The 24,858-nt window shown below is 41.6% G+C and overlaps 1 protein-coding gene across 4 annotated transcripts in view; it reads right to left on the bottom strand.

Annotated features, from left to right (window-relative positions):
- The window catches only part of PDE8A (phosphodiesterase 8A), a 124,898-nt gene that overhangs the window by 35,708 nt on the left and 64,332 nt on the right, over positions 1 to 24,858 (bottom strand). For all 4 annotated transcript variants that reach the window (XM_065641492.1, XM_065641493.1, XM_065641494.1 and 1 more), the window contains exon 2: positions 1,608 to 1,664. In XM_065641492.1, the coding sequence (XP_065497564.1) occupies positions 1,608 to 1,664 (57 nt within the window). The remainder of the gene's footprint in view (positions 1 to 1,607; positions 1,665 to 24,858) is intronic.

Here is a 24,858-nt window from a genome sequence, read left to right as displayed (position 1 = left end):
AAAATGTATTTAAAATTCTAGAATTGAATATGGCACAGAAGATAAAGTCTACTAAGGAAGACTCTCTCTGATGTGATTGTGCTTTGCATCAATATAATATTTTGTAGAAGAAAATTTCTTTTGCCTGAAGGAATACACAGAATGGGAGACTGTAGATCTATGTTAGTGTTGACTTTGTGGATGACTCAGTATATGCAGCCTTTTGGGAAAGATGGATAACTAGAACAGCATTTGGTCTATTGTCCCAAGACACCAACCTTTCAGTAATTTAATCAAACCACACTTAGATATATGCTTTGACCAGACAATAATGTAAAGCATGTGTAACTTGCACCCATCCCACTGCCATTTATCTTCCGGGTGTTTTTAAGAATTCCAGTGCTGGTTACACTTTGGACCAGGTTGGTGGAATGCCTACCAGTAAATCTTAACATTTCCATGTAGTGCATATTTTTGTAAGAAGGAAGGACTTTGTACTCATTTAGTTTAGATTCCTTTTAGAGCAGCCTGCAAAACTTCGCAAAAACATGTCATAGTTTGGGCTATATATAGTGAAGTTAATTTATAACACTCTTTAAGAATGGAAAAATGGTTTTCAGCAATAACACAGAAGGTCAGCAGATCTGAGTTGTATGACTGACTCTGGCACAAATGTGATGTTGTCTAACTTCTCCCCTCCTATCTGCCAGCTATGTTACCAGGATAAATCAGTAGAATCTTAGAGTGGCCTACGACTGGACAAAAGCAACGCAATCATTAATAACAATAAAGGAGGCAGAAATATTTGGGGTATGTTTCTGATTTATACTTGGGGAGCAGCTGGCTGAGGCTGTCCTAAGATCCGATGTTTGACGATATTACTGTCTGTTCTGACAATAGCTCAGGAAGATATTGAACTGCAGTTCTTGAAGACAGACATTGTCACATTATCAGGTCTCGATTACTTTCACTCTGGAGCTTTTTAATTGCTGACCAAAGAACATCTTGGATTAGTAAAGGTTCAGTATGCCTTGGGATAGAGGAGAGTTTTCAGACGAGGTCCAAAGGAGTCATGTATCTGCAAACTTCACACCCATCCCAGTCAAAATAAGGGGGCAACTGACATATGACCTTTATTAATAAAAAGATAAAGGAGAATGAATTAATGCCAGTCAACAATGAATAACAAAAAACATACTTCGCCAAGATCACTTCATATCTTTTGTGATGATACTGCAGGTTTGGTTGATGTTTGTAATAATGCTGCTGTAATACACCTTGATAGGACATTTGGCTTGGTATCATTTTGATGAGATTCTGATTAAGAATTGACTATCAGTAAAATACAAAACAAGGCACACACTAAACTGATTACAACCTAACTGACAGCAGAAAGAATTACAGATAGCTCTATTTTTATGAGCTGAGAGATGTTTGGAGAAAAGAGATCAGCAGGATTTTTTTGATAACACGTGGAATATCGTTATAAAAATCAGTTAGGTGGACATTATCACCTGACAAAAATGCTTTGTGAAGATCTCTATACCCAAAAAATTCCAGGCATAAATTTCAAGCTAACATCTGTGATGTTTTAGAAATGAAGACTTCAGTTTGAACTGTTGTATTACCTGAAGTTGATCTTGATGAAGTCTCATTGGGCCAAACTGCACATCTGTTACTGGTGCCTAGAAGAAATAAGAAGGGATCTTATTAATATATATACACCTAGGGAACAATCAAAAATAGCTCTGTTAGAGAAGATATTTCTTATTTACCGCTATCTCACAGATACATTCCTGTCCTTCTTCTTCATGAGGGGCTTATTCTGCTTTTGTAAATTCATACGCTAGTCTGCATTAACACAGTTAGAAATCAACAAACTATACTTCAAGTCTTTATCGTTATTTTAAACATAAAGTAATGGATTAGTCATGAAAGTCTGGTAGACAGATTGTTATTTTTCTGTATCCTGTGTCACTCCAGCTGTTCTACAAAACATGGACATGTTTAAAAATTGTTTAAGTCCCAAAAAGCATTAAATCTCCAGGAGAAAGGCAAAAATATGTAACTCTGCTTTTAGAATATCACATGTAACAGGTGCCCAAGAGTGCTACAAAACCACACTAATTTCACTTCTCCAAGGGTGTTTTGCTGCATCCCTTCCTCCCGCCCAGCCCCTCCAGGCAAGGCTTCGGAACTCAGGTATTAGTACTTGACAATGCATTTATTCAGCATGCAACCTCGCTTTGAAAAACCCTGCAAAAACGCTGTCACGTGTCGTGCTTCCTGCATGCCAGCGATTCCTGCATTGGATTCTGTTCAAGTACCACAGGCAAGCAGTTCAGCTCAGGGTGCAAGACCTGAGCTGGGATCCCTCCTCCTCATGTGTCACTTCAAGCAATGGGGGGGGTCAATGACCAGAAGTGCTGTTTATCACAACTGGTTGTCTTTGATACAATTAATCATTAATCAGGCTTGAACATGAATGACTCTTCAATCGGTATGGGATGGACTTTTTCAAGTAGTTACATAAATACAGAGGGAGGCTCTACAGGATTACACAGGTTTGATCCTTTGGGAATTCCCACAAGGCGAGTATCTGCACTTTTATGTGCTTAAATATTTTCCACTTCTTGTCTCAGAAATTAAAACTAAAAAGCAGGAATAACAATGTTCTTGATTCAAAATGGGAAACAGAGTCCAAGCAATGGTCCTTGGAGCTGCACAGACTCTCCAAAGGCAACCGGAGTAAAACAGCAGAAGAAAATTTTTTATTTGCAATGCAGTAAAAGGAAGACATCTCTGGATTCATATGTGTAGAGAAAAGATCTGTTGAGCACACAGGTGGCATTTTTACATTGTTGTTTTTCAAAGTAAAACCACACTTGAAGATCAGATGTATTGCTTTGCAGCCTAGAATTTTTCCAGTAAGTAATTTTAAAGAATCATCAGCACATCCCACAGAAAAATCTTTTAGAATTACAGGCTCCATTCTTCCTATGGCCTTACTGCTCCATTGCTCAGCCCTCAGAGTTTCTCATGTGTGATTTTATTTATCAACTTGGAAATCATCACTGCAACATTAAATAAGCAAGAAACATGAGTCAAGGAAAAATGGTAACATAGTGCCTGCAAAAACAAGCCAGGAACCAGTGTTTGCCTGTGTTATTTAAGAGGGCCTCTAAAAGCCGATGTTAAAATGACATGGAGGGGTTTCAAATTTACTCTCGGTCATTCCGGATCAGATCGGCTTAATTTAAATACCTTCTAGTATATTTTTTTTTCTAATTTTGAGACCAAAAATCTCTCTAGAGTGTGAAGAATCAAGCTGCTTTATTCTCCCTTGTGGCCCATCATCCAATTATTCAAAATCTGCACTAGAAAATAGCAAATACTTTTGCTGATAATGCAGGTAGCAGAAGGGAGCCCAGCTCCTTGCACCCGTGTTACTGGTTTTGCAGCACTGACAGCAGTAACCCACTTCTCCTGAACCAGTAAGATCAGCAGCAATGCCTGAAGGACACATAGCATATCTATTGAGTAAAAGATGCTTTTTTACGGTCACTTCTCTGACCATAACCACCCTTCAAGTCAAATTTTGAAACATGTATTTTGCACACTCCAGCTGCCAGCATAAAGCAGCAAGTGCTTTCAGATCCACCAAGAGGTGAACCCGAGCTGTGAGGTTCAGGTCCAGAGCTGAACTTCACTGGTGCTTGGGGGTATGTAAAACCCCATCTATCAGGCCAGCATACCCTTGGACTATCAGCCTCAGTCCAAATCAGATAAACCCAATATTGCCAGTTATTGCTCTTCAGATGCCTCTTTTAAAAAGACTGTGAATGAATAGTTGAAGTCTTTAATGGACTGAGCCTGAAAAACACTTTTCTGCCAGAAACCTGTGGCCATTTCTACACTGAAAATACTTGTCTATGCACCATTTAAGCCTAAGTTACAAGGACTGCCCAAATGACATAAACTATCTTGTTACACGTTAACTTGCTGTCCTGAGTAGAAGAAAAACCCCGGTCTGCATCTCAGCTGGAAAATTCTGGTGAACTCCAGTTAATTCTTAATCCTGTTGAAATCTGCTCAAGTAACTTGATTAATCATTTCACCTTTTTGTATGAAGCTGGTAGCACTGAGAAGTAACATACTGATTAAGTACTGTGTCAAAAAACAAGGCTTCAGCAAGGATTAGCAGAAACTCTCAACTATCGGTGAACTAAATGAGCTTTAAAAATACCTCTAATGCTGCAATCTTATAACAAAACCAAACCCCGCCAAAGCTTGCATGTATAGTAACTGCACAAGCACAACTTCTGCTACTTCTTCCCTGAAGTTTCTTTTCCTACTTGAAAAACAAAGACCCAAGTACATTTTCAGATTGACAGACATGACCTATGCATGTGACAGCCCTCCAGGCAGGCACAAACCTGTATGAAAGTGTGTGAGGAGACGGAGAGGTAGAAACTTGTTGTAAGTTCCTGGAATTGATCCTGAGAGAGTTACGTCCCTTACCAAAGAGCTGCTGATGCAAACTTCATGAGTAAGTGCACAGCATAGGTGACTACAACAAGACCCGAGCTCAGGACACTTTGAGCACCCTGGCTATGAATGCGAGTCTTTTGAAAATCCTTCCTTGGCCAAACAACTGTAGAGACCAGCCCATAACTTGGAGCCAGGGACCAAACCAAGCAGATGACAGCACAGCCCTCTCTCATTGCAGCCCAATGCTTGAACCAGCCCAGGAGCGCAGGCTGATGCCAGTGCTCACCGTCTCCAAGACATCTAGACGCTAGAATAGTTTGCAACAGTAACTGCTCCTCAGGCTTTTGAAAAGGCAAATCTTTTTGGCTCATCTGTGCTCGTACAACTTCCACGATGGCTGCAGCTCAGTGTCTCTGGGTCTGGGGAGCGCGAGATGCCTGTAATAGCAGGCTGCAGCTCTGCAACTGCTCGTTAGCTGTAATTGCAGACAGCAGCTCAGTTACTGCAGCGGCAAGTGTTTACAGCCTCTGCTTAGAGACAGAGCAGATAATCAACTCCAAGCTACTTTAAATGCTTACACACAGCCATCGCAGCCATTTTACATTCTCTGACCTGCTGAACTACTGCTGGTAGCACTTATTTTCCCCCAAATTTGCCTTTCTTATTTAAACACTGTGTTTTCAGTACTGTTGAGCCAGCATGCCGCAGGCACAAAGTGAGATCCGTCCCAAGGCAATGGCATTAGCCACATGTATGAGAGATGTCCATGGGCAGGTCTTCTACTGGCTGCCACGTGCAGCTTAATACTCACTAGAAATCATCTGCATGTAGTAGCAGCTAAACTGCAAACATTGAATTTGCTGTGAGAAATACTTTGTTTCCATGTCCAGAGAAAAGTGAATGTTTGGTAAATAAAAACAACTGAAATAAACTTTAAAAAGACAGAGCCAAGTGACTGTGACTGTCCTGATTAAACTACAACAAACTCAATGATGACCTGATATGACCTGGTAAAGTACTTCTCGCTATGAGTCATTCTTCGCATTTCACCAGAACAGAATCTACAGGAATGCTCTGTTCATGGTTGCTGGGTTGTTTTTTTTTCTCTTCCTACAGCTAGAAAAACTTTAAATGAACTTGCTCAATGAATAAACGTAGAAAGGAAAAAAGGGTGGAAATAAAGCCAGCTTGATCCACATGCTCCCTGTGGCTGGCGTGTGGGACACATCAAAGCAGGCCGCAGGTCTCCTATTTGCTAGAGGTCTCATATCTTTGCTTTCTCCAAAACACCTCTCTTACCAGTTGGAGAGGAGAGCAAACCTCCTAAAAGGGCAGAGTCAGCCCCCAGAAAATCTTTGGGCTATTAACTCCCATGCAATACTCCTGCTACGGAGGGGCAAACACATTCCTTCTGGAGGCTGATTTTCTTAAGTCACTTCTTTTGTGGGATGTTTTAAAGCAGAGCCCTGGAGCTGCTGGCGTCCCGGGGAGCAGGAGCGCTCCCCCGAAATCCTGCTCCACCACTTCCCTTCTGCCACGGATGGGGCTGCGCGGTTGACAGGGATGACTCTTCGTCTGGGCACGTAATCGCCATGCACGGTCCCGGCACCCTGCTGGGATCCCTCCCGAAAGAGCAGCTGGAACTATCTCTGCTCCTGCTGCTCTTCTCGCCTCTCCCAACTGGAGTTTGCAGGAGGAGATGTGACAGCTTGTTTTTCCTGCAACTGACTTGAACAAAGAAGTGACATAAACTTTTACTGAATGGATTGCAGATGGGAACTGCTGCTTTACAGCTAACATCCAGGGTCAGAAAGCAGACGACGAGAAAATAATTTGTTAGTAGCTTAACACTAAATAACTGCCTCTTCAGATAAAGATTTCATCCTCAAGGTTCTGACTCGTTCTAATATATGACACAGATAACTACAATGATTAGGCTTTATCGCTGGTCCTAATGGACTGCGGCCAGCAAAATTCATCATTTTATGCCGATCGATATTTTAAGACATCACAAAAAAGTGTTTTATCTAATTTTATAAAATATATATTTATAAAATATATACTTAAGTCTTCTACATACACTAGGTACATGATACAAATCAGCATGAGCTGACTCATCACAGCAAGATTTGACCACCTTGATCATCAAGATGTGCTAGGAACTACAGGACGGGTAACATACATTGAATTTTGATAGTTCTAAGAAAAAGATGAATTTCACAAAGAAAAAAATATCCTTTTTCTTAATCTGCTATTTGATGCATAGATTTATCACCCCAGAAAATGAAAACTCAAATGAACTCATAGATTTATACCATACCTTAAATTTTAACTGTTTCAGGATCTATTAACAGCAGAAATTTAAATTCTAAACGATAAAACCCTTTACTCAGAAACCTTAGCCAATTCCCCTTAGATGCTGAAAGCCAGGAAATAATCCACTTGGTGTAAACTGTCATGACGAGGTCCAGGATCTGGTCCACCTCAGTCACACCAACGTGGTGCCTCTATCTGAACAAAGTGGGGCTTCGTGACTAAGTGTGGCCAGGATTTCTGGGCAAGAAAGTCTCCATGTTCAGGATCACCTACTGGTTTTCACTGTTCACATTTTTCTTTGTTTTTAACAATCTTTATCGCTTTCTGAAATATATGCATATTAATCCAATCCATGGTCATTCACTTATTTCTGCCTCAGTGGAAATCTACCTAAGCAGAGAACTTCAGACTTAGCTTCTTATTTTCCATGTGCTTTCTGCCAGACACTTAACATCACTGTTGACATCTTCCTTCCAGACCTTGACAGCACAGTTTTGTTACAAACTCAACATTGGCACACGTTAGGCACAATACTGGCTGAGCAGATCTTCCTAACACACACGACTGTTCAGAACACAAAATGAATTTTATGGTCCAGAGGCTGAATTCTGACCTGGTTAGCAACAGTGAAAATTCAGAGTAATTCCACCAAAGAGAATAAGCTGGATTTACTTCACCGTAAACGAAGTGGGAGTCTGGCCCCATGCAGCTACTTCTGTTGTTCGAAGGCGGCAACAGTTCAAATAAAGAATACGAGGGAACAAAGTGTCCAAGGTTTCTGCCTTTGCTCAACAGATTCAAGGATAAAGGTAAGCCTGGCTCTCAAAGACCCTAAGCCATATGTAGCCAGTTTATTCTTTGCTGAAACACAAAGACAAGAGTTCTGAAAAGCAACTAAAATTTACCAAAACTGCTGTTCAACCTAGATGAAACCCGTTAATTCCAGTCCCTTGATATTTTTTCCTATTTCTGTTTCATAAAAGATGTAGACAAATGTCACAGACTCAGTAATTTACGTAACATAGCATTCTGACTCAGTGCAATTTGCTTTGATAAAATCTAGCATTTACATTAATCTAAATCAGGTTCCCACTGATGCATCTCTGTCAAAAAAACAATACAGATTTAGATCTATATTACAAGGTCTGAAGATCACTTGAGGTTCTGTTCCAGTATTTTTTTCCTTTTATCAATTTTCTGTTTTAAATTGATTCCTGGAAGAATTATCTGCGATGCTGCCATGTAATGATACAACAGACAGTGTAAGTGATGGGGTAACACACCCTCTGTTTTCTTAATCCATTTCTTTAGTTTTAGTACCTGTTGTGCACCAGTTTTGCACAAACGAGCTCAAGAGCCAAACTCTGGCCTCTGATTCACATCATTAGCAACACAGAATCTGGACAGCTTGCAGTTTTTGTGGGGAAAAAAGCTTTATTGAGTGTAACGAGCTGCCAGAGCTCTCAAGTCAGGCTGCTGGCCCTGTCAGCCACGACACTCATCTCTGGCTCCCGAGCTCCTGACACCACCTTTACCGCTCCTAAAATCCAGCCCCGCTTCCACTCCTCAGCAACTTGGAGGCAAGTTTTGGGTTAACGCGGGTCTGAGGAAGCCACCCAGAAGATGTCTACAGCCAGCTGGGCCTGGGACGGTTTCCCTGGTGTACCAGGACACAGTGCTGAACACGGCAGCCATCCCAGTTTCACCGGGTCTCTCCCAGGCCCAAGGAGAACCCCGCTGATTTTTGGCTACATGTTTGGCTTGCCACACGTCCCAACCATTATTACATATGTTTGTTTGTTCGTATTCTGGGCCTAATTCCCCACTGCATTTCTTCAGTGTTATTCCACTGCAATAAGTAAAGCTAAATTAGAACAAAACTGGAGTAATATTGTTGTGAAATCAGACTCGCTGCCTTCTAGCATACTTCCGACAAAACTGAGAACGCCCATTTTGCACTGTTTATAAATTCTCCCCTTACCCATTATAGAAAACTTTTGTTATCAAACTGCAAGCACAGCACTAGCAAAAGTGAATAATTCCATTTTGTGGCAAATAATGAACGATGCTGTTCCAAAGTGACTTTTATTATTACTTATAATGTGGTAAGGCCCGGGTGGCCTCTGGCCCAGACAAGTGGCCCGCTGTGGTAACGCTGTACAACGGCAGGACAAAAAGGCAGTCAGCATCCCCGCTGTTGTTTAAGGTCAGAACTTTTACACAGAACATGCTAATAATTTGGGAAATATTTTTAGCTCTTGATATGGTATTCGAGCAATAAAATAAGTGTCATGCCTACATGCCTACAAGTTAGCATGCCCGCAGCCCTATTACACAGATCTCAAAACTTGCAGAGGTAGGAAATGGTTGCTGTTTCCATTTTTACACTCGGAGGACTCGAAGCATCAGGGACAGAGCTGGTTCCCACAGCCCCGATAGTTCAAACACAATTTATTATACAGCTTGGTCACTGCAGTGTTATCATAGGTTTCTCAGGTAAGCAGATACCACTCCAGCAAAGTGACTATGCAAATCTCACGCTACGTGCCTCCACAAGAGTCCTCATTTGCAATGAACCGCATATCAAAAAGGGAAGCAATAAATCACCAACAAGTCAGGAAAAGAAAGTCATCTTCTCATTAACCCACACTGACTTTTTCTGTCCAAAGAGAACAAAGTTAAAAGGAAATCAGTTCTCACATCATTAGCTATTCAAATCTAACCAGTTCTATTTGCTGAAGCATCTACCTGATTCAGAGATTCCTTATAGACCTGTACGCTATGCAGAAGTACACAGGGCTTGAAATTTCAGTTATTTGTCTGTTTAGAAGAGAAAAAATGTGAATCATGCGTTCCACAATGGGCCTAGGAGGTGTGAATACCCTTAACAGTGAACTGTGACCCATGGTCATAATTTTGCCAAATACTTTTATGACCGACCAGCCCTGAACTGAAAATGCTCTAGGCCTTCAGCACCTTAAGATTTGAGTTGGCTCACTGAGGTCTCCATTCAGGTCTCCACTCTCACTGAAAGTTTTTCAAGAACTTCTCCATTCGGGCCACATATGCACAGACCTTTGTCTGGAGGCTGTGAGCTCTCCCCACATCAGATCCCTGGGCTGCTCACTAAACCATAGCCAAATACTTCTGTGTGGTGAAGGCATGCTGTAAAGCGTTTGTAGTTATATCTTGTGCTAAGAGAAAAACAGCAGCTTGAATGATCTGGCTTGTACTTTAGAAGAATTTTTTAAACCCTATAATAATGGTTTTCTATACATAGGTTGCAGAAATGGATGCCTTTATCAATGCAAAAAAACCCCTAGTATGAACATTTTCAGCTGTTTAAAGTTAAATGTAGTTTTTAAGCATTTATCTTTCTGGAGAGTCCAGCTTAAGGGCAACACGAACAGAACAGGCAACAGGCAGAAACTGAATTGCTTCGGATGAAAAAAAGAGGTCGTCTTTAAAGCACTAGCACCTAATTCCATGTTTTATTTGTTTTTGACAAAAATTCAAGGGCCAGCTAGAATACCCTGCACTTCAGAGCAAATATCCTCCGAAGTCATGCATCCTCGATATTCTGGGGTTACTTGCAAATAAGGCTTGCAATTGCCTTTGTGAGGCGTTGCCTTGCAGGTAGCTGAACAGGTTGTATGTGTGGATATTACAGCGCTCTGAGTTTCAGCAGCTATTCCCCTGTACTCCAGCAGCTCTGAGACCTTTGCAATCAGGACCAGCCACACTCTACCTCACAAAACACTTTAAAGGCAGCCACCTAAAACCAGTGCACCTAGCAATTCCCAGAAGGCTGAGACACCTATTTCCTCACCCTTTTTCCCTTCACCTGACACAAGTCTGGCTACTCCACTGCCTAGCAGAGCTATAACTGACTCTGGGGACCAACTAACTCCTCATACACTGGTGTGGATACAAAACTTTCAGTGTGCTATCCTCTCTCATCTGTTGGCAGAAATAACCTCTGCTCAGATGTAAAGGCTAGCCAAGAAGACAGAGAATAAATTGGACTTTAAGTCTTACAGGTCATCAGCCAAGACAGGTTTGAAACCAGAGCATTAATTTTGTTGGGGTTTGCATCACAAATAAATCTGGTCTCGGCTTTACCGATATCTTTGTCTGACTGAAAAGGAACTTCTCATTCACCCACTGCTGCCTCAGGTGTATGAATTCTGCAGGCATGCTGCAGCTGACTTGCCATCCCCTGCCTTGAGCAGACACTTTAATACAAATACTACATTCTTCTGGCCCAGAGAGAAATTCTTGCTGCCTGCACTTTAACAGTTGAACTGCACGGCACTCTGGGAGACTTAAATATGGCACAGTAGTTCTATTGTTTAATATTACTATATTAAAACTGCTTGCTCTCTTGTGATGCTGCAAGATCCTGGAGTGTAGCAGTAAGAGCTAACCTGTTTCATATCTATCAGCTAGTTCTCTTTTCTAGTGGATACCCCTTGCTAGTTTTATTTTAGAGATGATTACAGATGCATCAGGCTACAATATGTCTCCATCACTATGAGTTTTATTTTTTTCTTTATGCACATGAATTGCAGTGGCAGTTTTCCTTGAACCATCTGGATTTGAACAATCAGCTGACTAAAAGGAAATTCCAGTCTATGAGGAAGATTTCCAATTATTAATACTTTCTTTATGTCAAACAAACTCTTTATGCCTTGATCTACCAACACTGCAATTGCCACAAACAGACCAAGCAAAGCAAGGAAGTACAGCACAAAGACATCATAAACCAGTCGGTGGATCTGCTAGGCTTCCTACAAGATCTATTTTATCCTAAGCCTTCCATCTGTCAAGGAACAAACTTGCTTTTCTTTTGTCATCTATAAACCACTGTTTGTGCTGACACAGCTGAGGCTTTACTGACTGTAATAATTTTTCTGTCTGCTGCCATCCATTCTCATAAAAGCATATACTTCCCAAGCAGTGTCAAATGGCTTGGGCCATTTGCAGCAAACGGCTGCCAGCTCATAGACGGGCAGAGAGCAAGCTGAGATCACCTTTCCTGACCAACTGAGAGTCGCACATGAGCTCCCGCGATCGCTACTTTATCTTACACGCCTCCAGCCTTCGCGTATGTGGGCGTCCCAGATACATCCGTTGATTTTAATCCTCCCAGACTGGATGGTGACAGCACGGAGCTGCCTCCTCCTTCTCCTTCCCTGTTCTCCCAGCCACCCGCCACGCACAACACCTTCACGCAGCTTCCTCGGGTGTCTGCGAACCTGCTGGACACCGCTGGCATGTGGGTTTCTGCGTGGTCCAACATGTCCTCTGCCCACCTGAAGCAAGTACGAACTGGCTTGTGCTCTACCCGGTACCCTGCCTGGGAACCGCTCTCAAGGACAGCAAAGATGCTGTCGCCGAGGTGCAATTACGCTGGCAGAATAAATGCTAAGTCAGTGGGACAAAGGCCAATAAAATGAAAGAGAAACATTTGATACTGATAATAAACATTGCAGTGTTTTTGTTTACTGAATACAGGTTTACCGGGTTGAGTGCAACTGTCTACTGATATTTGAGAAAACCAGAAGAGAAGTTCTTGGCTCTCAAACCTTTTCTAAATAGAGAACTGTCTCCAATAAATGGGTGAAGACCTGAGACTGTAGATGTCTTTTTAAAAAATATGAGGAAATTCACAGTAGTACCTCCTTTTCTCACTCTAAGGTTTAGCATTAATTTTGCTTGTTCACAGCAATGACCAATCCAACAGGTTAACTCTAGGTTTTATCATAAGGAGGAAAACAGATAAACAGGTATAAGAGTGCTGAGGACCCCTTCTTTCTTTTGCCCACTAGAAACTTCACTAGCTGAGGGGATGAGTGACTGATTTCCTCTAATACAGATGCCTCTTCATTTCTGAGGACCTACAGGGTAGTTTGAAACCTGACACTGGTTTTCTGTGTGAGTCTGGTTCAGTAACACACAGTGCTTCTGCCAGCCCACAGGGCTTGTTAAATATTACCCGCTTGGTAGATGGGATCACTCTTTTTTTCCCTTAAGTACAGTAGAACCTTTTTACAGCTATGCTGATCCCCCTAAACTCTGCATGTCTTCAGTAAAGTGAGGTTTTCATTATAATTAGAATTGCAATAAAGTAGAATTTGATGCAGCAAAGCAACTTTCCATTCTAGTTCTCTTGTAAACAGAATTTCACTCCATCTGGATTTGTGGTAGGAACACTCCATTTTATTTAACTTAAAGATCTCTTTTAAAAAATTAACTCTACTATATGTCTTTGATACAAAGCCATCTCTGCACATTCTGCCTATGAATAGCATTTCCTTTACAAAAGAATTGCTGGATATGCCAACGAAGACACTGCTGGTTTAAAATGAATTATTAGAGAGTATGACTTTCTCTTTAGAAATGCAAAAGCAACCAATATGTTACCACCTCCTAGTAAAGTTTCACGGGACTAAAGCTGCATCAATGAGATCTCAGCAGAGCAATCTCCCAGGAGGCAGCTCCTTTTTAATAAACAACCCATCAGCACAGAAGCCCATCAAACACTCTGCCACCATAGTCCTTTACTGGGAAACAAATTCAGTTGGGTATCAAATATCCACTTAAGATGAAATCCTGCCCACAGCAAAGTTCATTGACATTGGTACTGTCTAGATATACTCTCTCCAGCTACAACGTTTGTATTTCTCAAATAAAGTACAAGGGCCATAATTGTGCAGATAATAATCTATAGATGTTGAGTAGCCTCATACAAATGCTATCTCTGTTCAACCTTGAGATTTCCAGGAAAGAGAGACATCATCTGGAGATAGCTGCATCAGTTACTTTTATCAGTTACACCACAGCAGTGACACTTCCAGCGTCTTGCTGCAGTTACAAAGTTTGAAGGAAAGATCTGTAACATGCAGGAGTAAGAACATGGAGTGAGAAGATGCAAAACACCAAACACATGAGGAGTCGGAGCTGTTCTGTCACACGTCACTGAGCTCCACGCTACAGCACTTTGGCAGCGACATCGGCATTTCACCTGGATAACCACAACGAATTACGAGTCATATGTAAGAAAGGGGTTCCACTTAGTAATTATACAATGAAATGGTGTCAGCCTATGCAAATCGAAACAAAACAAAACAAAAACCCCAACTGATTACTTGCAAGGAAAACTGGCAGCCATCCAAAATCAGTCTCCCTTGAGATAAAAATTCTGGCATCTGCCAAGATGGACACTCGCTTAATCTGTTTTGCAACTGTCCAAAATATGTTTCTACCCTGAACGTTTTTGCTTTCTCACTCTGCTGTTTTTTCTAAGGAAGGATGCAATGGGCCCAGGCCTGCTGCTGCGAGTGTGAAAGCTTTATGCCAAAGAACAAACAAGAGAAAAGAGACATTAAAGTCCTGTCTGGCGACACCATTAATAAGTTCACAGTCACCATTTCCTTCTTCCTCCCCTGCACCAAGTGTTTCTTCCCAGACAGTGATCCAGACTCCTGATAGCTCTGGCAGGGAGCTTTTACCAGAAATTTTAGCAGGAAATGTTAATTTGCAAGCCTCGGTGTCCTCCCTCAGGGAAGACAGACGTGTCTGCACAACCTAACCGTGGGGACTCCGGGCTCCTCAGACCTGCCTGCGACATGCAAGAGAAAATCCTCCACGTCTGGCAAAGCTGGGTAAAAAACCAGCTGTACTCATTTATTTTCTTTAGCCTTTTTCCCCCAAGCAATGAAATACTAGAAGAATGTCCAAAGCAAACCGAAAAATTATATTAAGGAAATATCCAATTTAGTGTAGCTTCACAGTGTAACTCTGAGCTCAGCCTGATGTCCAGGACACAAAACCTAGCTGGAAAGTTGCAGGACTAGAATAAAACAAAACTACTGCTTCGCATAAAAAATTGACTGCATTTCTATAAACCAGTTGAATGGTAAACACTGTGAAACAGTAAATATAACACATAGATTACAAATAAATCAGATATCAGGAATAAATAGTTTTCTAGTATAAGGTGTAAAGTCTCATGTAACAGAAAGCAAAAGCCAGACTCACTTCATGAACAGTTCCAATACAGCTACAGTAAAACTACTTGAAAAAATAAAAATAAAACTATAAACTCATTGAAGAATGATGTAGACCAGGCTCTTGAAAAGTTTTATTACTCAGATAAGTTAATCTGATTTCTTTTTCTTCCTCTATGAACTTTGAACCTAAGGCTGTAGTGACCTACTACAGATGCAGGAGAGAACAGTGTTCTTGATTAGGAAAGCTTTTATCAATCACGGGAAGTTTCATCTGACTTGGTTTATGCGTTCGTGTGTTCCTTTGAGCCAGGACAAATGTTCTTACTGCATTCATATTTGCGTGGTTAGCAGATTTTTCTGCATCTCTTTTGTCCTTATCCTCCAGAGACAAAACAAACGGTGTGCTGCTAAATGTTGAACTTTGCAATTTTAGTATTATGTCGCAAGAGGAATATATTTTGACTAACTGCATGAACCACTACCATGTACAGTCCAGGCAGCTACCACGGAATACCACAGCTCTACATTTTTTTTTCCTTCACTGCTTAATTTGAACCAACTTCATACACTGGATGACTTCAGAATATACTATGAGGTGTGTAACTTTATCCAGTCATATTTTGTAATCTAATTTTGCTAAGAACATTCAAATCTATTCCAATAAAACAAACCTTCTGTGAAACAGCAGGGAAATATTAGAGGTGGCATCAAACCGCTACTCCATTAGACATAAATTACTCACAGTATGTTCGCCACAAAACACAGTAACAAAATTTGCAGGCCACAATACAAGGTTGTACCCAGAAATACTTTCCAGATTGAAGCAAGCCAGTGGTTTAGTGACACGACAATTTCCTGCTATTAGGAGCGAGATTATCTAGAGCTTTGGTACACGGATTCTGTCTCCTTGCACATCTCCTTTTGCGAGTTCAGCGAGCAATGAAAGCCTAAAAGGACACTTGTACAAACGCAGGGTCCATCACTGCTCCCTGTGTCCTTCCTCCTCTGTGCCGCTGGCCCTGAATACTGAATAGCTGATCACTTGTTAATTATTGTGTCAGACAAATCTAACGAATACATCGTCTACCAAGTGTGTGTGATATTGCTGCTGCGTGCCACTTCTTTATGCTTAAATAATACCACCCTGCCATTGCTACCCAGGTACTCTGTGGAAGTAAAGCATGGCTTGTTTGAACCATAAACTAATACTACTTAATGCATTTCAGAATTATTTTTTTTTTAATAAGAGAAATATGACTATGTTGGGAATAATGTTTTGCTGACACGGTAAACATGGAACTATGGGTGTCTTTACTCATATCCCGCATACTAAATTTCTACTTCAAACAGAGTTTTAAGACAGAATTTCATAGTGTTTATGATAACCTAATGACTTAGCTGATGATTTTGCTTTGCAGTTCTCCTTTGTATTTTTAGCTTATTCTATTTCTTAAAAAAATCTACATGGCATATAGAATTAACCAGGACTACCATCTGACTGGCTTGCTATTTCTTCTAGAGTAGGATGAATCTGTTTGCTCTGCCAGTCAAGAAAAAATACCACTTCCGCCAAGTTCAATTTTGACTATTTAGGTACAGCCTTTACAAGCAGCACTAAGCAAATTAATGTTTCCCACGTTAAGACGTTTTTCAGAGTCTGCAGCGAGAAACACTTTCTGATAAGGACAGACCTATTTTTACAATACGTTATAGCATATTTTCATCCTGGCATGTTCCATTATTTCCAGTATTTGTCATAAAGATTATTTTCATTTTCTTCCTAACCTAGTTATTACTGTTCCACCACTGCAGTGCGTAGCAGTTGTTTTCTTGACCCAACTCTCCCAGTCTCACCTGGGTGGAAAAACTGTGTCCCTTTGACTGCAAGCCACTGGCAATGGTGAGGGCATTCATTTCACTCCCTGTTCTGTCATCTAACACACGACCGAGCAACTGCAGCCTCAAACTGATTAGATCAGCACTCCAGGAGTCAGAGGCAAACATCTGGAATGTATCTGTTAGAAATAAAATGAATGACATCTCTTCAGGAGTTTTAGCTTGCACCTGGACTTATAAATCTCCATGAGGGCAAGTTATGAATAAATTTAATGAGCAGCAGGAGGCAGAAGGTTCTGATTTTGAGCCCTCTGGCTGAAGCCCTGTCAAGGGCCCCGGGAAGGAGGTTAGTACAGAGATGCCCCGGAGGCACGGTTTGTTCAGAGCTCTCCTGGTCCACTGGAGGATAAGGAATACACTGTATTAGGCCTCCTGGGGCCCACGGTCCTGTTGGCACACATGTCCAGCCGGCTCTGCAGAGCAGGTGCTCTCTTGGTCCCCTCTCCCGATGACAGAGCGCTCTAACCCAGGCACCAGGGAGTTTAATCCAGCTTTACCACTAGGGAACCACAGTCCCCCAGGGTTATTTTTGTTTTCTGTAACACCACGAATGGTTCAGACTTCAGGACAAGCTGCGAAGGGGAATGGAAAAGAGGAGAGGAAGAATTGAAGAGGACAGTACTGCAAACAGAGTAGTGATGAGGGAGGCAGAGGTCAAAAGAACCAAACACCACCGCTGTTATCTGACAGGGGGGCACAAAGGTACAGGATGAACCTCTGAAAATATGCAGAGGTGGGAACAGAGAATACACAGAGAGGAAGAGGGCAGGGGAGAAACAAAGAGAGAGAAGCCCCTGCCAATTGTTTGGCTGCAGCGTTACCTTTGCCTAGGCACTGAGCTTATTGTCTGCAGCAGCTCCTTTCCTGCTGCTTTCCTGAGCCTCCCCCAGCACAGACAGTGCTTGTTCCAAATCGGAAGGTGAGTGATGTGGGTCCTGTGCTATGGGCAGGTCTACAGCGGGGACTACATCAACTTCTTTATTTTTAATTGTGCAGAGTGCAAGGTTTTCACTGCAAGGGTTTAACTGACTGAAGTACAAGTTGACCACATCTTATCCAATTTGGCAGCCTGTCTCAGAGAATGTTCATATTTAGGGATTGGTATGTTCTTAAGGAGACAATCCCATTGCAAATGCAACCAAACACCTGGAGATGCAAAGCAAATTCACACATGTACTCATGGCTGGGTACTGCATCCAGTTCATTTCTCTATATACTGACTATGGTCCCATTGGGGATGCAGGATGCTGGAAGAACAGGAACTCTGTATTGGAAAGAACTCATTATATTCCTTTCTGACCATAAAGGAAGATACTCTGAGGGAAAAAGCATTTTTGTTTCTGCACAGACCCAAACACGAAGTCAGAAAAGACAAAGAGAACCCAGCATTTCAATGAGGTGACAGCCCACATGCTCCACACTCAGTACCTCACACTCAGACTGCTTCCAGTGACTGAAAACACTACTGAGACAGTGCAGCAAAACTTAACTTAGTAGAGAAAGACACTAGGAAAAATGTTCTGGCCGTACCTTAAAAAAATAAAGACAAACTCAACGTCCTCCGTGGTGGAGCAGTCCCTACGTACAACTCCAGCACAGTCTGTTGTGCTGCCTGTCATCAGATATTCCCTCACTTTTTCACGCTGGGTGGGGTTTTTTCCCATGTTTGTGGTTTTTTGTTTTTGTTTTGTGGTTTTCTGTTTGGTTTTTGTTTGTTTGTTTGTTGTGGTTTTTTGTTTGCTTGTTTGGGGGGGGGGCGGGAAATAGAGGTGTGGGGTTTGGTTTGGTTTGGTTTTTATACATAAAGGACCTTAGAAGATTCCTTACAAGAACCGCTTTCATGATCAGCTGCTCTTTGCCAAAGACACAAGCTTTGTGGAGAAAGGAAAAATAGGATCTGGAGACGCAGTAGTGTTAAGCTGGAGAGAACCATTTGGAGCAGGACAGACCTACAGAAGAGATAGGGAAGGACAAGACTCAGGTACCATAAGGCACAGAGTGCACCCCATTTTTACAAAGGTTGTTTCTTTTTTCCAGTAGGTGCTTCCCCTTGCTATGGATGACAGGAGGCTAATACGATGACGTTGTCAGTATTATCGACTAAAGCTGCCCCAAGCTTTGTCTGAAGAACCGTTGAACTAAGGGCTGCTCTGCTCATCACTGGTTCTTGTCCAAGTGGAAGTTAATAACCCTGTGGCACGGGCCAAAAAACAACCAAACCAAAACTGTAAGGGGATCAGACCCTGGCAGAGATTGAATACTCTTGATCTCAGCAACCAGACCCTGCTGCACTAACTTCTAAGGAACTTCTGATAAAGGCATCGTTCCTCTGCCTGCAGCATTACAGCACCAGAAGCTTCACAGTCAGCAGCTTGCAACATGTTTTGCAACACATTTTGCAACACATGGATGGAGGTGTTTTCACATATGCATCATACAGCACCACATTTTAAACTATTTCAGGCTGCTTCAGGAAGCTACTAATGTAATTCTGCAAGAAATCACACTCGTGGGGAAAAAACCAAAATCCAGAAGCCATTTAAAAAACCACAACTTGAAACAAATGTGGGGTTTTACCACTGCTCGATATTTAAACTGTCAGCTTTATCCTCCGGGTAAGTAGGCAGCTCCAGTTCACAACTGAACACCTACTTTATTTATGTAGCTATGCTGCATTTAACCTTACATCCTGTCTGCTGGGTGCATCCGGCTCCATAGATCTCCATGCGGCAAAGCTTTAGCATGAGGTGGGGGAGCTACTTTCCACAAGCCAAAAAACAGGAAATTTGATGACATTGTTCAGTGAGCAGACGTCAGCAGAGAGTGATACAAAAGAGTAAACAACTTCCTAGCAGCAGCAGACAAATGGGCCGGAACTACTGGAATCCTGTGATGTCTGGTGTGTTTTGCATGAAAATTACTGTCTCAATGAAACAAGGAGAGATCTTTGGCTGATGCAGATTGGAGCTGCTCCCTGGAAATCTAGGAACTACACCGATTCGGTCTGTTTAAGATCTGACTCCAAGTCTTTACCTTTGTGATCCCCAAAACATCATTTTTGAGAATTCACATTGTCGATATTCTAAATATTTTAAAAATATTCTGATTATTTTAAAACACACAAAAAGATGATTTGAATAAAAAGGATAAACTCCAGTGAGTGTATGAAAGGCAGTGTCAGAAATGAAGGTGCCATTTCATTATGATCACACTACCATCAATCTTACACATACATATAATGTATGTACACATATAATATTCTTGTTAAAATACTTTGATATGAAGGAAGCTCAGCACTCCGCTGGTGGAACCAAACAGCAGGTGCGACATCATCTTTATGGATTTCAGTGTTTGCTTTGTGGAATCTGCCCTCGTTTTTTCTAGCTATGGGCAAATGTCAAATATGATCCAAAAAAATAACCTCTCAGCTAGATGTACGATGACTCAAAGTCAGGTTATAGCAGGCAGAAAGAAAATGTAGGGGAAGACATTTGTGCTCTAACTGAATGTCATTCTGCCCATCTCTGTCCAATCTAAAGATCTCTTACCTGCAAGATGTAGTATTTGACCACTGACAACAGAAATGGAGCTTCACTATTGCATCCTAATCAACTGTATCAAGAAAAATGGTATCCTGTGAAAAACTCTTCCCTACTCATCTACTTGTAAAGAGACCACGGAGGCAATACCATTTTTCAGGTCCTTTATATTGCCTTTTGAGCTAACCCCTTTCAAAGGAATGTATAGAATTAAGTCCTGTTTTTCAGTTCTGAAGCTCTTGACAAACAGTCAGACCAGGGCCTTGCTGGGGTTTTATGATCCGGGAAAATCTGGTGACCTCACGGAAAATACACTGGGATGTTGTCGGGGGGTGCAATTCAGTAGGTACAACCCCAGGACCCTCCTCTCACCCAGGGATCCCTCCTAGCCATAATCTAAGCAGAACAGACTTCTAAGATGAAAATTAGCAGCTAAATTTAGAGCTGTCCATGAGACTGCCCTACTCTCAGTAACAGAGAGAGGGAACAACAGGAAAGAGCCAGATGCTTCTCAGCTCTCCTTGCCAAATTCTCCTCTCCTCGGAGACAAAAAATGTAGTATGTAATCCCGGGGAGGAAGACACACCAATAACCATGTCAACGCTGCAGTCAAATGACAAGGCAAGGGCCAAATCTGCCTGCAATAAAACTCTAGTGGACCTTGTTCTTCCCAAACACTGGCAAGTAGCTGGAAGCTAGCAAATGGCTAGACAAAAAGAATTAATTAATTAAAATCACATGCCCAAAGAGCAACAAATGCTGATAAGAGCAGCAGGTCTATAAAAAAAACCCCAAAACCTGCTTCTCATTCCTCACCCTACCTCAGAATTTTCCTGGTTTCAGTTAATTTGTCGTTTCAGCAGAGTACAAGTTTGCACCGGTTCTGTCATTCTTCCCTGACTCCTCAGTTTGAACGTAAGAAATAAGGGCTTAGAAAACAAACTCCTCTCTGAAACTAATCATTCTCAATCCTCTAGCTTTAGTTACACGACAAAGTTAAAAATATATACATCACTAGCAAAAACTTCCAAGAATAAGCAAATCAATCTGGAAGAACTCCAAAGTATTTATCAGAGAATTATATTCACTTGGGTGTGCCAGCAATGTCAAGAAGTTAATCTTGTCGAAGACAGGTTTTCTGCGAAACCCACACGGCTTCAGGGTGAAAATATTATTTTAGTTCAACTCCCTTTCCAAATTTTCATTCCACTAAGGTCTATGGCTAATACAAGGATAGGGAAAGAGACCTTGCTGTGACCTGCAGCAGCAGCGATGATGCTGTTGTGACACGACCCGAGAGGAGATACATGACCACACAAGTCTGTCATCTCCATGGCACGCTTATTTAGGGCCTTCCATTGTTCAGTTCTGATTTATATCAATAGAGGTGAACATGGTGACCCAAGGCAGACAGCACATGGTTTTAAATATAAATGAAACTCTGGAATCCTATTGTGTGCAAGAAAAGCGGCGGGGACAGCATAGGAAGGGAGGGTGGCTGCGCTGAGCAATCTGCTGATAGAGGTTACTACCTCTTCTTGATAGGGTCTGGCCAAGAGGACTGTAACTTCTGCAGGATTTGCCTCCCCCTTCCCAATGGCCCGAGGCCCCAGGCTAGCAGGTATGACACAAAACGCAAAATGTTTTCCAGCTACCTCTACAACGCCGTACCTCTGAGATGGATTTTGCAAGCCAGGCCACCGTCTCCTGCTCTTTCCCGTGCAGCCAAACAGAGAACTCCTTTTAACGTTCTGTGTCTGGACTATCTGTCGTTATCGGCTATGTTCCGTTAAATTTTTATATATGATTTTGTTTCATGGAAGCGTGTTTTGAAATTTTACTTCTGCGGTGCAATGTAAAAGCACCTTCTAATCAGGTTAAATGAGTAATAAAAACCTAAGCCTGGGTTTACTGGGAAGTTAACCTGGAGGCCACTAACTACGGTCTTTCCTATATTTTACACCTATTTTGGGTCACTTTACGTTAGCAAATGGACTAAACTGAAGCCTTTTCCAATATAAAAAGAGCGCTTGTCAGGAAAATTGAGAGCACCTACCATTCGCCCATCCACAAAGGGGAATGTGTTTCTTATGGGATCACTGCACAGTGCTAAGCTTTGTTTCTGTAGAGATTTTGACATATGGCTGAAGTTAGACCTTAAATTAGAATATTCCTCTTTGAATTGAGAAATGATCTTTCTGTGCAAATGAATAGTGTATTCAGTGTGAATAAAGCTTCTGCTATTGCACAGTTCATCTTATCTACTGATGTCATTTCCTTAGTTGCTTCTGCAATATTAATAATCACCATATAGCCAAAGAGGTCATATACTAGGAATGTATGCTTTAAAATTCTTCAATATCGCAGAAGAGTTTGAACAAAAAAATCTATGTTTCTGGCTAGATGAACACACTGAACGACTTACAAGGAGATGACATTACATCATGGAAAGGTGAGGATAAAGAAACCTGTCTACTGAGGGGAAAAAGACTCTGAATTGCAAGAGAAATGCAAGAGTCAAACGTAGAAAAGAAAATCACTACTGAACAGGGAACCTAACCTCCTTTAATAAGCAAAAAGGGGTCATAAACAAAGTAAGCATGCTGATATAACAAAAGGATCAGAGAGAAATAACGAAGATTTGATTTACGGGCTCAGAACATTTCTGAGGCAATTCTTGATAATTCTTGTTCTAAAACGACTTTCGGCAGCGGCTTCTCTTTTCCCGAATGCAGTAGAAGCAGCTCCCCGAATACACCACCACTTCCAGCAGTCAGTTTGTAGCTGCACAGTCACCCCAAGGATCCCCACTGACCTACCCAGCTGGAGAGCAAAAGAAAGAAAAAACACAGGTGCAGCAAAATTGATGTTTTTAAAGAGACTGGTACCTTTTAAGGTAACTGTCTGGTATGAACTTCCCAGAACATCTCAGACTAGAAAGCTGCGGTATCATTTTTGCATTGAGTGCTCTGCTGGGTGGGACTGAGGCTATCTCCAGGTGTTAACACAGAATCACAGAATATGAAGCAGCTCTTTGTGTATAAATGGGAATAAAAATGAACCTCTACCACATATGTTGAGGGAAATAAAGGCCCAGTCCACTCTGCCTCATCTTAGTCTCATAACCAAGATGCTAGCATTAAAAAGCTGGAGATCCTGGTCGCCTCTCTAACTCCTGGGTAAATGCAGGAATCTGTGTTTCTGGTACCAAGGAGCTGAGGAGACAGAAGAGCTCACAGGACTGTCCGGCTCAGAACAGACCAGAGCTGCTGGCAGTGGAGCGGGATTTGGGAGGATCTGCCCCTTCCGAATGGCTCAACACTCACCCCTGGAGCTTTAATAGATACCCAGGCTAACATACCCAGGGTAATTAATGAGTGTATTCGAAAAACGGCGTGGATGTTTAAAAAAGATAATTAAGACATTCTTTAATATCTTTGATTCATAAAAGCCCTTCTTGTTCCCATATGTAATTCTGAATGAAGCCTTTTTCTCCTTGAATAAAAAACAAAAATTACTTTCTAGTAAAAAGCAATAATTTCTACATAGAAAAATTAAAAATTGGATTAAAATGCTACATTAAAAACGTAAACTTAAGGAGGAGACAAGTTCTAGGGCACACTGGAGTGAAAAGACATTAAGAACCAAAAAACTGGCTCTTGAGAAATGGTGTCAGAACACAGTAGCTGGGAGCTTTCAAAATAGGTTGACGAAGAAAAACTATGAGTAAGATCTAGTTAAAGGCAGAAGCGATTCCTCAGAATATTACAGAAGAAGCAATACCTCACAAATATCTTGGTGGGGTTTTTTTCTTCAGGGTGAATATAGGTCTACGACATAGACACTCTGCTCTTCTATGTACTGGAAATCATTCTCTTAAGTATTTCAGAGCATGGAAATACTGTTCTGGAAGAGATCCAAATACCAATTCGCCAGGGTCTTTAAACCAAATAATTTTGGATAGAATTTTCTTCCTCGAAGTACTTCAGCTTTATGTTCTCCCTAGAATTCTTCCTTTTTTTTTCTTCACTTGTAAGTACCAATGTTACCAGGTCTAGAATCTCTTTAAGGGATCTCAAAATAGTTGATCTTTCCCTCAAAGCCAGAGTTCCAGGTCCTGAGCTCACGCGACTGCATGAGATCGTGGGGTTTCCTGGCAAAAAGGTCACTTCTGCCTCTCGGAGAAAAAAGTTTGAATCCTTAATGTCCAAACACTAGAACGTCAGCAGAGAAAACCAAAATGTGTCATGATTTGGGAAAAAAAAAAAAATCTCAAGCTTAGTGCAATTTTTTTGGTCTGGAGTAGTGATTTTTACTCCTTTGGAGCTGGCGATACTGCAGCAGACGCAGGTCCCAGCTTCTGCAGGACTTTGATCTGAGCAAGAAAGGCATTAAGTGCAAAGCAAAACAGGGTGAAAGGGCAAGGATTAGGTCTGATTAAGTCTTGTGCACAAACTCAGACCCTCGATCAATATTCAGGCAGCTGTCTTCAGCACCTGGATCCCAAATACAGGGCTGCTGCTTCTGAAAGGAGACATGCAATAGGAAAACCAGCATTTGGGTTATCGCACATCTAATAGTCCCAGACAGACAGAAGTAACCTGGGCTGCCACGTATCACAC

Source organism: Caloenas nicobarica, chromosome 10 (genome assembly GCF_036013445.1).
Source record: "Caloenas nicobarica isolate bCalNic1 chromosome 10, bCalNic1.hap1, whole genome shotgun sequence".
In the NCBI taxonomy this organism is placed as follows: domain Eukaryota; kingdom Metazoa; phylum Chordata; class Aves; order Columbiformes; family Columbidae; genus Caloenas; species Caloenas nicobarica.
Note: the sequence above shows the minus strand (reverse complement) of the source record. Positions and strands in the feature narration are given on the sequence as shown.